Source organism: Mustelus asterias, unplaced genomic scaffold, assembly GCF_964213995.1.
Source record: "Mustelus asterias unplaced genomic scaffold, sMusAst1.hap1.1 HAP1_SCAFFOLD_676, whole genome shotgun sequence".
Classification (NCBI taxonomy): Eukaryota; Metazoa; Chordata; class Chondrichthyes; order Carcharhiniformes; family Triakidae; genus Mustelus; species Mustelus asterias.
The window spans coordinates 47501-60892 of NW_027590625.1; the positions used below are offsets into that span (position 1 = coordinate 47501).

General features: G+C 54.3%; 1 protein-coding gene across 3 annotated transcripts in view; it reads left to right on the forward strand.

Annotated features, from left to right (window-relative positions):
- The window catches only part of LOC144487252 (apoptosis-associated speck-like protein containing a CARD), an 85802-nt gene that overhangs the window by 5177 nt on the left and 67233 nt on the right, over positions 1-13392 (forward strand). The window contains exon 4 of one of the 3 annotated variants that reach the window (XM_078205335.1): positions 3627-4059. The exons of 1 other annotated variant lie outside the window; for it this stretch is intronic. In XM_078205335.1, the coding sequence (XP_078061461.1) occupies positions 3627-3886 (260 nt within the window). In that variant the 3' untranslated portion in view covers positions 3887-4059. Of the gene's footprint in view, positions 1-3626; positions 4060-13392 lie in introns of those variants that run through there. One more of the 3 variants, XM_078205337.1, reaches the window with a different exon arrangement.

Here is a 13392-nt window from a genome sequence, read left to right on the forward strand (position 1 = left end):
CTAACCTGCACATCTTTGGACACTAAGGGGCAATTTAGCACGGCCAATCCCCCTAACCCGTACATCTTTGGACACTGTGGGGCAATTTAGCATGGCCAATCCACCTAACCTGCACATCTTTGGACACTGTGGGGCAATTTAGCATGGCCAATCCACCTAACCTGCACATCTTTGGACACTGAGGGACAATTTAGCATGGCCAATCCCCCTAACCTACACATCTTTGGACACTAAGGGGCAAATTAGCATGGCCAATCCCCCTAACCTGCACATCTTTGGACAGTAAGGGGCAATTTAGCATGGCCAATCCACCTAACCGACACATCTTTGGACACTGAGGGACAATTTAGCATGGCCATTTCACCTAACCTGCACATCTTTGGACAGTAAGGGACAATTTAGCATGGCTAATCCACCCAACCTGCACACCTTTGAACACTGAAGGGCAATTTAGCATGGCCAATCCACCTAACCTACACATCTTTGGACACGAAGGGGCAATTTAGCATGGCCAATCCACCTAAGCCGCACATCTTTGGACACTGAGGGACAATTTAGCATGGCCAATCCACCTAACCTGCACATCTTTGGACACTAAGAGGCAATTTAGCATGGCCAATCCACCTAACCTGCACATCTTTGGACACTAAGGGACAATTTAGCATGGCCAATCCACCTAACCTACACATCTTTGGACACTAAGGGCCAATTTAGCATGACCAATCCACCTAACCGACACATCTTTGGATACTAAGGGAAAATTTAGCATGGCCAATCCCCCTAACCCGCACATCTTTGGACACTAAGGGACAATTTAGCATGGCCAGTCCCCCTAAGCCGCACATCTTTGGACACTAAGGGACAGTTTAGCATGGCCAATCCACCTAACCTGCACATCTTTGGACAGTAAGGGACAACTTAGCATGGCCAATCCACCTAACCTGCACATCTTTGAACACCAAGGGGCATTTTAGCATGGCCAATCCACCTAACCTGCACATCTTTGGACACTAAGAGGCAATTTAGCATGGCCAATCCACCTAACCTGCACATCTTTGGACACTAAGGGACAATTTAGCATGGCCAATCCACCTAACCTACACATCTTTGGACACTAAGGGCCAATTTATCATGACCAATCCACCTAACCGACACATCTTTGGACACTAAGGGAAAATTTAGCATGGCCAATCCCCCTAACCCGCACATCTTTGGACACTAAGGGACAATTTAGCATGGCCAGTCCCCCTAAGCCGCACATCTTTGGACACTAAGGGACAGTTTAGCATGGCCAATCCACCTAACCTACACATCTTTGGACACTAAGGGACAATTTAGCATGGCCAATCCACCTAACCTGCACATCTTTGGACAGTAAGGGACAATTTAGCATGGCCAATCCACCTAACCTGCACATCTTTGGACACTAAGGGACAATTTAGCATGGCCAATCCACCTAACCTGCACATCTTAGGACACTAAGGGGCAATTTAGCATGGCTAATCCCCCTAACCCGTACATCTTTGGACACTAAGGGGCAATTTAGCATGGCCAATCCACCTAACCTGCACATCTTTGAAAACTAAGGGACAATTTAGCATGGCCAATCCACCTAACCTGCACATCTTAGGACACTAAGGGACAATTTAGCATGGCTAATCCCCCTAACCCGTACATCTTTGGACACTAAGGGGCAATTTAGCATGGCCAATCCACCTAACCTGCACATCTTTGAAAACTAAGGGGCAAATTAGCATGGCCAATCCCCCTAACCTGCACATCTTTGGACACTAAGGGACAATTTAGCATGGCCAATCCACCTAACCGACACATCTTTGGACACTGAGGGACAATTTAGCATGGCCAATCCACCTAACCTGCACATCTTTGGACACTAAGGGGCAATTTAGCACGGCCAATCCCCCTAACCCGTACATCTTTGGACACTGAGGGGCAATTTAGCATGGCCAATCCACCTAACCTGCACATCTTTGGACACTGAGGGACAATTTAGCATGGCCAATCCACCTAACCCGTACATCTTTGGACACTGAGGGGCAATTTAGCACGGCCAATCCCCCTAACCCGTACATCTTTGGACACTAAGGGACAATTTAGCATGGCCAATCCACCTAACCTGCACATCTTTGGACACTGAGGGACAATTTAGCATGGCCAATCCACCTAACCCGTACATCTTTGGACACTAAGGGGCAATTTAGCACGGCCAATCCCCCTAACCCGTACATCTTTGGACACTAAGGGACAATTTAGCATGGCCAATCCACCTAACCTGCACATCTTTGGACACTAAGGGGCAATTTAGCACGGCCAATCCCCCTAACCCGTACATCTTTGGACACTGAGGGGCAATTTAGCATGGCCAATCCACCTAACCTGCACATCTTTGGACACTGAGGGACAATTTAGCATGGCCAATCCACCTAACCTGCACATCTTTGGACACTAAGGGGCAATTTAGCACGGCCAATCCCCCTAACCCGTACATCTTTGGACACTGAGGGGCAATTTAGCATGGCCAATCCACCTAACCTGCACATCTTTGGACACTGAGGGACAATTTAGCATGGCCAATCCCCCTAACCCGTACATCTTTGGACACTAAGGGGCAATTTAGCATGGCCAATCCACCTAACCGACACATCTTTGGACACTGAGGGACAATTTAGCATGGCCAATTCACCTAACCTGCACATCTTTGGACAGTAAGGGACAATTTAGCATGGCCAATCCACCTAACCCACACATCTTTGAACACTAAGGGGCATTTTAGCATGGCCAATCCACCTAACCTGCACATCATTGGACACTAAGGGACAATTTAGCATGGCCAATCCACCTAACCTGCACATCTTAGGACACTAAGGGACAATTTAGCATGGCCAATCCACCCTAACCTGTACATCTTTGGACACTAAGGGACAATTTAGCATGGCCAATCCACCCTAACCTGTTCATCTTTGGACACTAAGGGGCAATTTAGCATGGCCAATCCACCCTAACCTGTACATCTTTGGACACTAAGGGGCAATTTAGCATGGCCAATCCACCCTAACCCGCACATCTTTGGACACTAAGGGACAATTTAGCATGGCCAATCCACCCAACCTGCACATCTTTGAACACTGAAGGGCAATTTAGCATGGCCAATCCACCTAACCTACACATCTTTGGACACGAAGGGGCAATTTAGCATGGCCAATCCCCCTAAGCCGCACATCTTTGGACACGAAGGGACAATTTAGCATGGCCAATCCCCCTAACCCGCACATCTTTGGACTCTAAGGGGCAATTTAGCACGGTCAATCCACCTGCCGTTTGCCGATGCAACTGAACATGCGATGGCCAATCACTGGTTCATTTCTCTGCCCCGCCTCCCCCACACCCGGTGTAATGGCCTCCCTCGGGGCCTTGAGGGGGGGGGGGGGGTGACAGAATCTCTCACATTCATTTGGGGGCGGGAGAGGGAGGGTAGGAGGCAGATTCCCAAAACCTGGGTACCTTTGTGAGGAGGGGGGAGTGGGGAGACAAGGGGACGCGATCGGGATGTGTCGTGACGGAGGTTGCTAACCGGGGGATCTCTCCCCCTCTCTCTCTCTCCCCAGAGAAAAACCCAGTGGATAAATACTTCACCCGTATTGTCCAGGGTTTCAACTCGGTGGACAGCGTTTTGGACGAGCTGCTGGCTGCCGGCGTGCTCACGGGTGAACACTACGGCACCATCCGAGCCAAGGCGACCAAGCAGGAGAGGATGCGGGAACTCCTCACCATCATCCGGGGTCAGGGGTCAGAGGCCAAGACCAAACTCTGGGAGGCCATGGTGGAAGCTGACCCCTACTTCACTAAAAACCTGACCAGTGAGTGAGGCCGATTCTGGACCCCCCGCAGGCACCAACATCCAATCAAAAATGACCCTCCCGCAAATGACTCCGCTAGGAGAGAAGCCCATCGCAATCCGATATCAGAATCCGCAAATATTGCCAAGGATTCCTTGATTATTCAAACGATGTTTTTAATAAAATTAATTTTTACAAGGACAACTGTGACATCTATTGCATAGTTAAGTCACTGACCAATCGGGGGAAAGGACAGTGTATCTAACGCACTGTGACACCCGGTCCCAGAGGGGGAAAGGACAGTGTATCTAACGCACTGTGACACCCGGTCCCAGAGGAGGAAAGGACAGTGTATCTAACGCACTGTGACACCCGGTCCCAGAGGGGGAAAGGACAGTGTATCTAACGCACTGTGACACCCGGTCCCAGAGGGGGAAAGGACAGTGTATCTAACGCACTGTGACACCCGGTCCCAGAGGGGGAAAGGACAGTGTATCTAACGCACTGTGACACCCGCTCCCAGAGGGGGAAAGGACAGTGTATCTAACGCACTGTGACACCCGGTCCCAGAGGGGGAAAGGACAGTGTATCTAACGCACTGTGACACCCGGTCCCAGAGGAGGAAAGGACAGTGTATCTAACGCACTGTGACACCCGGTCCCAGAGGGGGAAAGGACAGTGTATCTAACGCACTGTGACACCCGGTCCCAGAGGGGGAAAGGACAGTGTATCTAACGCACTGTGACACCCGGTCCCAGAGGAGGAAAGGACAGTGTATCTAACGCACTGTGACACCCGGTCCCAGAGGGGGAAAGGACAGTGTATCTAACGCACTGTGACACCCGGTCCCAGAGGGGGAAAGGACAGTGTATCTAACGCACTGTGACACCCGGTCCCAGAGGGGGAAAGGACAGTGTATCTAACGCACTGTGACACCCGGTCCCAGAGGGTGAAAGGACAGTGTATCTAACGCACTGTGACACCCGGTCCCAGAGGGGGAAAGGACAGTGTATCTGACGCACTGTGACACCCGGTCCCAGAGGGGGAAAGGACAGTGTATCTAACGCACTGTGACACCCGGTCCCAGAGGGGGAAAGGACAGTGTATCTAACGCACTGTGACACCCGGTCCCAGAGGGGGAAAGGACAGTGTATCTAACGCACTGTGACACCCGGTCCCAGAGGGGGAAAGGACAGTGTATCCAAAGCACTGTGACACCCGCTCCCAGAGGGGGAAAGGACAGTGTATCTAACGCACTGTGACACCCGGTCCCAGAGGGGGAAAGGACAGTGTATCTAACGCACTGTGACACCCGGTCCCAGAGGGGGAAAGGACAGTGTATCTAACGCACTGTGACACCGGGTCCCAGAGGGGGAAATGACAGTGTATCTAACGCACTGTGACACCCGGTCCCAGAGGGGGAAAGGACAGTGTATCTAACGCACTGTGACACCCGCTCCCAGAGGGGGAAAGGACAGTGTATCTAACGCACTGTGACACCCGCTCCCAGAGGGGGAAAGGACAGTGTATCTAACGCACTGTGACACCCGGTCCCAGAGGGGGAAAGGACAGTGTATCTAACGCACTGTGACACCCGGTCCCAGAGGGGGAAAGGACAGTGTATCTAACGCACTGTGACACCCGGTCCCAGAGGTGGAAAGGACAGTGTATCTAACGCACTGTGACACCTGGTACCAGGGGGGGAAAGGACAGTGTATCTAACGCACTGTGACACCCGTTCCCAGAGGGTGAAAGGACAGTGTATCTAAAGCACTGTGACACCTGCTCCCAGAGGGGGAAAGGACAGTGTATCTAACGCACTGTGACACCCGGTCCCAGAGGGGGAAAGGACAGTGTATTTAACGCACTGTGACACCCGGTCCCAGAGGGGGAAAGGACAGTGTATCTCACGCACTGTGACACCCGGTCCCAGAGGGGGAAAGGACAGTGTATCTAACGCACTGTGACACCCAGTCCCAGAGGGGGAAAGGACAGTGTATCTGACGCACGGTGACACCTGCTCCCAGAGGGGGAAAGGACAGTGTATCTAACGCAATGTGACACCCGGTCCCAGAGGGTGAAAGGACAGTGTATCTAACGCACTGTGACACCCGGTCCCAGAGGGGGAACGGACAGTGTATCTAACGCACTGTGACACCCGGTCCCAGAGGGGGAAAGGACAGTGTATCTAACGCACTGTGACACCCGGTCCCAGAGGGGGAAAGGACAGTGTATCTAACGCACTGTGACACCCGGTCCCAGAGGGTGAAAGGACAGTGTATCTAACGCACTGTGACACCCGGTCCCAGAGGGGGAAAGGACAGTGTATCTGACGCACTGTGACACCCGGTCCCAGAGGGGGAAAGGACAGTATCTAACGCACTGTGACACCCGGTCCCAGAGGGGGAAAGGACAGTGTATCTAACGCACTGTGACACCCGGTCCCAGAGGGGGAAAGGACAGTGTATCTAACGCACTGTGACACCCGGTCCCAGAGGGGGAAAGGACAGTGTATCCAAAGCACTGTGACACCCGCTCCCAGAGGGGGAAAGGACAGTGTATCTAACGCACTGTGACACCCGGTCCCAGAGGGGGAAAGGACAGTGTATCTAACGCACTGTGACACCCGGTCCCAGAGGGGGAAAGGACAGTGTATCTAACGCACTGTGACACCCGGTCCCAGAGGGGGAAATGACAGTGTATCTAACGCACTGTGACACCCGCTCCCAGAGGGGGAAAGGACAGTGTATCTAACGCACTGTGACACCCGCTCCCAGAGGGGGAAAGGACAGTGTATCTAACGCACTGTGACACCCGGTCCCAGAGGGGGAAAGGACAGTGTATCTAACGCACTGTGACACCCGGTCCCAGAGGTGGAAAGGACAGTGTATCTAACGCACTGTGACACCTGGTACCAGGGGGGGAAAGGACAGTGTATCTAACGCACTGTGACACCCGTTCCCAGAGGGTGAAAGGACAGTGTATCTAAAGCACTGTGACACCTGCTCCCAGAGGGGGAAAGGACAGTGTATCTAACGCACTGTGACACCCGGTCCCAGAGGGGGAAAGGACAGTGTATTTAACGCACTGTGACACCCGGTCCCAGAGGGGGAAAGGACAGTGTATCTCACGCACTGTGACACCCGGTCCCAGAGGGGGAAAGGACAGTGTATCTAACGCACTGTGACACCCAGTCCCAGAGGGGGAAAGGACAGTGTATCTGACGCACGGTGACACCTGCTCCCAGAGGGGGAAAGGACAGTGTATCTAACGCAATGTGACACCCGGTCCCAGAGGGTGAAAGGACAGTGTATCTAACGCACTGTGACACCCGGTCCCAGAGGGGGAACGGACAGTGTATCTAACGCACTGTGACACCCGGTCCCAGAGGGGGAAAGGACAGTGTATCTAACGCACTGTGACACCCGGTCCCAGAGGGGGAAAGGACAGTGTATCTAACGCACTGTGACACCCGGTCCCAGAGGGGGAAAGGACAGTGTATCTAACGCACTGTGACACCCGGTCCCAGAGGGTGAAAGGACAGTGTATCTAAAGCACTGTGACACCCGCTCCCAGAGGGGGAAAGGACAGTGTATCTAACGCACTGTGACACCCGGTCCCAGAGGGGGAAAGGACAGTGTATCTAACGCAATGTGACACCCGGTCCCAGAGGGGGGAAAGGACAGTGTATCTAACGCACTGTGACACCCGGTCCCAGAGGGGGAAAGGACAGTGTATCTAACGCACTGTGACACCTTTTCCCAGAGGGGGAAAGGACAGTGTATCTAACGCACTGTGACACCCGGTCCCAGAGGGGGAAAGGACAGTGTATCTAACGCACTGTGACACCCGGTCCCAGAGGGTGAAAGGACAGTGTATCTAAAGCACTGTGACACCCGCTCCCAGAGGGGGAAAGGACAGTGTATCTAACGCACTGTGACACCCGCTCCCAGAGGGGGGAAAGGACAGTGTATCTAACGCACTGTGACACCCGGTCACAGAGGGGGAAAGGACAGTGTATCTAACGCACTGTGACACCCGGTCCCAGAGGGGGAAAGGACAGTGTATCTAACGCACAGTGACACCCGGTCCCAGAGGGGGAAAGGACAGTGTATCTAACGCACTGTGACACCCGGTCCCAGAGGGGGAAAGGACAGTGTATCTAACGCACTGTGACACCCGGTCCGAGAGGGGGGAAAGGACAGTGTATCTAACGCACTGTGACACCTGCTCCCAGAGGGGGAAAGGACAGTGTATCTAACGCACTGTGACACCCGGTCCCAGAGGGGGAAAGGACAGTGTATCTAACGCACTGTGACACCCGGTCCCAGAGGGGGAAAGGACAGTGTATCTAACGCACTGTGACACCCGGTCCCAGAGGGGGAAAGGACAGTGTATCTAACACACTGTGACACCCGGTCCCAGAGGGGGAAAGGACAGTGTATCTAACGCACTGTGACACCCGGTCCCAGAGGGGGAAAGGACAGTGTATCTAAAGCACTGTGACACCCGGTCCCAGAGGGGGAAAGGACAGTGTATCTAACGCACTGTGACACCTGCTCCCAGAGGGGGAAAGGACAGTGTATCTAACGCACTGTGACACCCGGTCCCAGAGGGGGAAAGGACAGTGTATCTAACGCACTGTGACACCCGGTCCCAGAGGGTGAAAGGACAGTGTATCTAAAGTACTGTGACACCCGGTCCGAGAGGGGGAAAGGACAGTGTATCTAACGCACTGTGACACCCGGTCCCAGAGGGGGAAAGGACAGTGTATCTAACGCACTGTGACACCCGGTCCCAGAGGGGGAAATGACAGTGTATCTAACGCACTGCGACACCCGATCCCAGAGGGGGAAAGGACACTGTATCTAACGCACTGTGACACCCGGTCCCAGAGGGGGAAGGACAGTGTATCTAACGCACTGTGACACCCAGTCCCAGAGGGGGAATGGACATTGTATCTAACGCACTGTGACACCCGGTCCCAGAGGGGGAAAGGACAGTGTATCTAACGCACTGTGACACCCGGTCCCAGAGGTGGAAAGGACAGTGTATCTAACGCACTGTGACACCTGGTACCAGGGGGGTAAAGGACAGTGTATCTAACGCACTGTGACACCCGTTCCCAGAGGGTGAAAGGACAGTGTATCTAAAGCACTGTGACACCTGCTCCCAGAGGGGGAAAGGACAGTGTATCTAACGCACTGTGACACCCGGTCCCAGAGGGGGAAAGGACAGTGTATTTAACGCACTGTGACACCCGGTCCCAGAGGGGGAAAGGACAGTGTATCTCACGCACTGTGACACCCGGTCCCAGAGGGGGAAAGGACAGTGTATCTAACGCACTGTGACACCCAGTCCCAGAGGGGGAAAGGACACTGTATCTGACACACGGTGACACCTGCTCCCAGAGGGGGAAAGGACAGTGTATCTAACGCAATGTGACACCCGGTCCCAGAGGGTGAAAGGACAGTGTATCTAACGCACTGTGACACCCGGTCCCAGAGGGGGAACGGACAGTGTATCTAACGCACTGTGACACCCGGTCCCAGAGGGGGAAAGGACAGTGTATCTAACGCACTGTGACACCCGGTCCCAGAGGGGGAAAGGACAGTGTATCTAACGCACTGTGACACCCGGTCCCAGAGGGGGAAAGGACAGTGTATCTAACGCACTGTGACACCCGGTCCCAGAGGGTGAAAGGACAGTGTATCTAAAGCACTGTGACACCCGCTCCCAGAGGGGGAAAGGACAGTGTATCTAACGCACTGTGACACCCGGTCCCAGAGGGGGAAAGGACAGTGTATCTAACGCACTGTGACACCCGGTCCCAGAGGGGGGAAAGGACAGTGTATCTAACGCACTGTGACACCCGGTCCCAGAGGGGGAAAGGACAGTGTATTTAACGCACTGTGACACCCGGTCCCAGAGGGGGAAAGGACAGTGTATCTCACGCACTGTGACACCCGGTCCCAGAGGGGGAAAGGACAGTGTATCTAACGCACTGTGACACCCAGTCCCAGATGGGGAAAGGACAGTGTATCTGACACACGGTGACACCTGATCCCAGAGGGGGAAAGGACAGTGTATCTAACGCAATGTGACACCCGGTCCCAGAGGGTGAAAGGACAGTGTATCTAACGCACTGTGACACCCGGTCCCAGAGGGGGAACGGACAGTGTATCTAACGCACTGTGACACCCGGTCCCAGAGGGGGAAAGGACAGTGTATCTAACGCACTGTGACACCCGGTCCCAGAGGGGGAAAGGACAGTGTATCTAACGCACTGTGACACCCGGTCCCAGAGGGGGAAAGGACAGTGTATCTAACGCACTGTGACACCCGGTCCCAGAGGGTGAAAGGACAGTGTATCTAAAGCACTGTGACACCCGCTCCCAGAGGGGGAAAGGACAGTGTATCTAACGCACTGTGACACCCGGTCCCAGAGGGGGAAAGGACAGTGTATCTAACGCACTGTGACACCCGGTCCCAGAGGGGGGAAAGGACAGTGTATCTAACGCACTGTGACACCCGGTCCCAGAGGGGGAAAGGACAGTGTATCTAACGCACTGTGACACCTTTTCCCAGAGGGGGAAAGGACAGTGTATCTAACGCACTGTGACACCCGGTCCCAGAGGGGGAAAGGACAGTGTATCTAACGCACTGTGACACCCGGTCCCAGAGGGTGAAAGGACAGTGTATCTAAAGCACTGTGACACCCGCTCCCAGAGGGGGAAAGGACAGTGTATCTAACGCACTGTGACACCCGCTCCCAGAGGGGGGAAAGGACAGTGTATCTAACGCACTGTGACACCCGGTCCCAGAGGGGGAAAGGACAGTGTATCTAACGCACTGTGACACCCGGTCCCAGAGGGGGAAAGGACAGTGTATCTAACGCACTGTGACACCCGGTCCGAGAGGGGGGAAAGGACAGTGTATCTAACGCACTGTGACACCTGCTCCCAGAGGGGGAAAGGACAGTGTATCTAACGCACTGTGACACCCGGTCCCAGAGGGGGAAAGGACAGTGTATCTAACGCACTGTGACACCCGGTCCCAGAGGGGGAAAGGACAGTGTATCTAACGCACTGTGACACCCGGTCCCAGAGGGGGAAAGGACAGTGTATCTAACGCACTGTGACACCCGGTCCCAGAGGGTGAAAGGACAGTGTATCTAACGCACTGTGACACCCGGTCCCAGAGGGGGAAAGGACAGTGTATCTGACGCACTGTGACACCCGGTCCCAGAGGGGGAAAGGACAGTGTATCTAACGCACTGTGACACCCGGTCCCAGAGGGGGAAAGGACAGTGTATCTAACGCACTGTGACACCCGGTCCCAGAGGGGGAAAGGACAGTGTATCTAACGCACTGTGACACCCGGTCCCAGAGGGGGAAAGGACAGTGTATCCAAAGCACTGTGACACCCGCTCCCAGAGGGGGAAAGGACAGTGTATCTAACGCACTGTGACACCCGGTCCCAGAGGGGGAAAGGACAGTGTATCTAACGCACTGTGACACCCGGTCCCAGAGGGGGAAAGGACAGTGTATCTAACGCACTGTGACACCCGGTCCCAGAGGGGGAAATGACAGTGTATCTAACGCACTGTGACACCCGGTCCCAAAGGGGGAAAGGACAGTGTATCTAACGCACTGTGACACCCGCTCCCAGAGGGGGAAAGGACAGTGTATCTAACGCACTGTGACACCCGGTCCCAGAGGGGGAAAGGACAGTGTATCTAACGCACTGTGACACCCGGTCCCAGAGGTGGAAAGGACAGTGTATCTAACGCACTGTGACACCCGTTCCCAGAGGGTGAAAGGACAGTGTATCTAAAGCACTGTGACACCTGCTCCCAGAGGGGGAAAGGACAGTGTATCTAACGCACTGTGACACACGGTCCCAGAGGGGGAAAGGACAGTGTATTTAACGCACTGTGACACCCGGTCCCAGAGGGGGAAAGGACAGTGTATCTCACACACTGTGACACCCGGTCCCAGAGGGGGAAAGGACAGTGTATCTAACGCACTGTGACACCCAGTCCCAGAGGGGGAAAGGACAGTGTATCTGACGCACGGTGACACCTGCTCCCAGAGGGGGAAAGGACAGTGTATCTAACGCAATGTGACACCCGGTCCCAGAGGGTGAAAGGACAGTGTATCTAACGCACTGTGACACCCGGTCCCAGAGGGGGAAAGGACAGTGTATCTAACGCACTGTGACACCCGGTCCCAGAGGGGGAAAGGACAGTGTATCTAACGCACTGTGACACCCGGTCCCAGAGGGGGAAAGGACAGTGTATCTAACGCACTGTGACACCCGGTCCCAGAGGGTGAAAGGACAGTGTATCTAAAGCACTGTGACACCCGCTCCCAGAGGGGGAAAGGACAGTGTATCTAACGCACTGTGACACCCGGTCCCAGAGGGGGAAAGGACAGTGTATCTAACGCACTGTGACACCCGGTCCCAGAGGGGGGAAAGGACAGTGTATCTAACGCACTGTGACACCCGGTCCCAGAGGGGGAAAGGACAGTGTATCTAACGCACTGTGACACCTTTTCCCAGAGGGGGAAAGGACAGTGTATCTAACGCACTGTGACACCCGGTCCCAGAGGGGGAAAGGACAGTGTATCTAACGCACTGTGACACCCGGTCCCAGAGGGTGAAAGGAGAGTGTATCTAAAGCACTGTGACACCCGCTCCCAGAGGGGGAAAGGACAGTGTATCTAACGCACTGTGACACCCGCTCCCAGAGGGGGGAAAGGACAGTGTATCTAACGCACTGTGACACCCGGTCCCAGAGGGGGAAAGGACAGTGTATCTAACGCACTGTGACACCCGGTCCCAGAGGGGGAAAGGACAGTGTATCTAACGCACAGTGACACCCGGTCCCAGAGGGGGAAAGGACAGTGTATCTAACGCACTGTGACACCCGGTCCCAGAGGGGGAAAGGACAGTGTATCTAACGCACTGTGACACCCGGTCCGAGAGGGGGGAAAGGACAGTGTATCTAACGCACTGTGACACCTGCTCCCAGAGGGGGAAAGGACAGTGTATCTAACGCACTGTGACACCCGGTCCCAGAGGGGGAAAGGACAGTGTATCTAACGCACTGTGACACCCGGTCCCAGAGGGGGAAAGGACAGTGTATCTAACGCACTGTGACACCCGGTCCCAGAGGGGGAAAGGACAGTGTATCTAACACACTGTGACACCCGGTCCCAGAGGGGGAAAGGACAGTGTATCTAACGCACTGTGACACCCGGTCCCAGAGGGGGAAAGGACAGTGTATCTAAAGCACTGTGACACCCGCTCCCAGAGGGGGAAAGGACAGTGTATCTAACGCACTGTGACACCTGCTCCCAGAGGGGGAAAGGACAGTGTATCTAACGCACTGTGACACCCGGTCCCAGAGGGGGAATGGACAGTGTATCTAACGCACTGTGACACCCGGTCCCAGAGGGTGAAAGGACAGTGTATCTAAAGTACTGTGACACCCGGTCCCAGAGGGGGAAAGGACAGTGTATCTAACGCA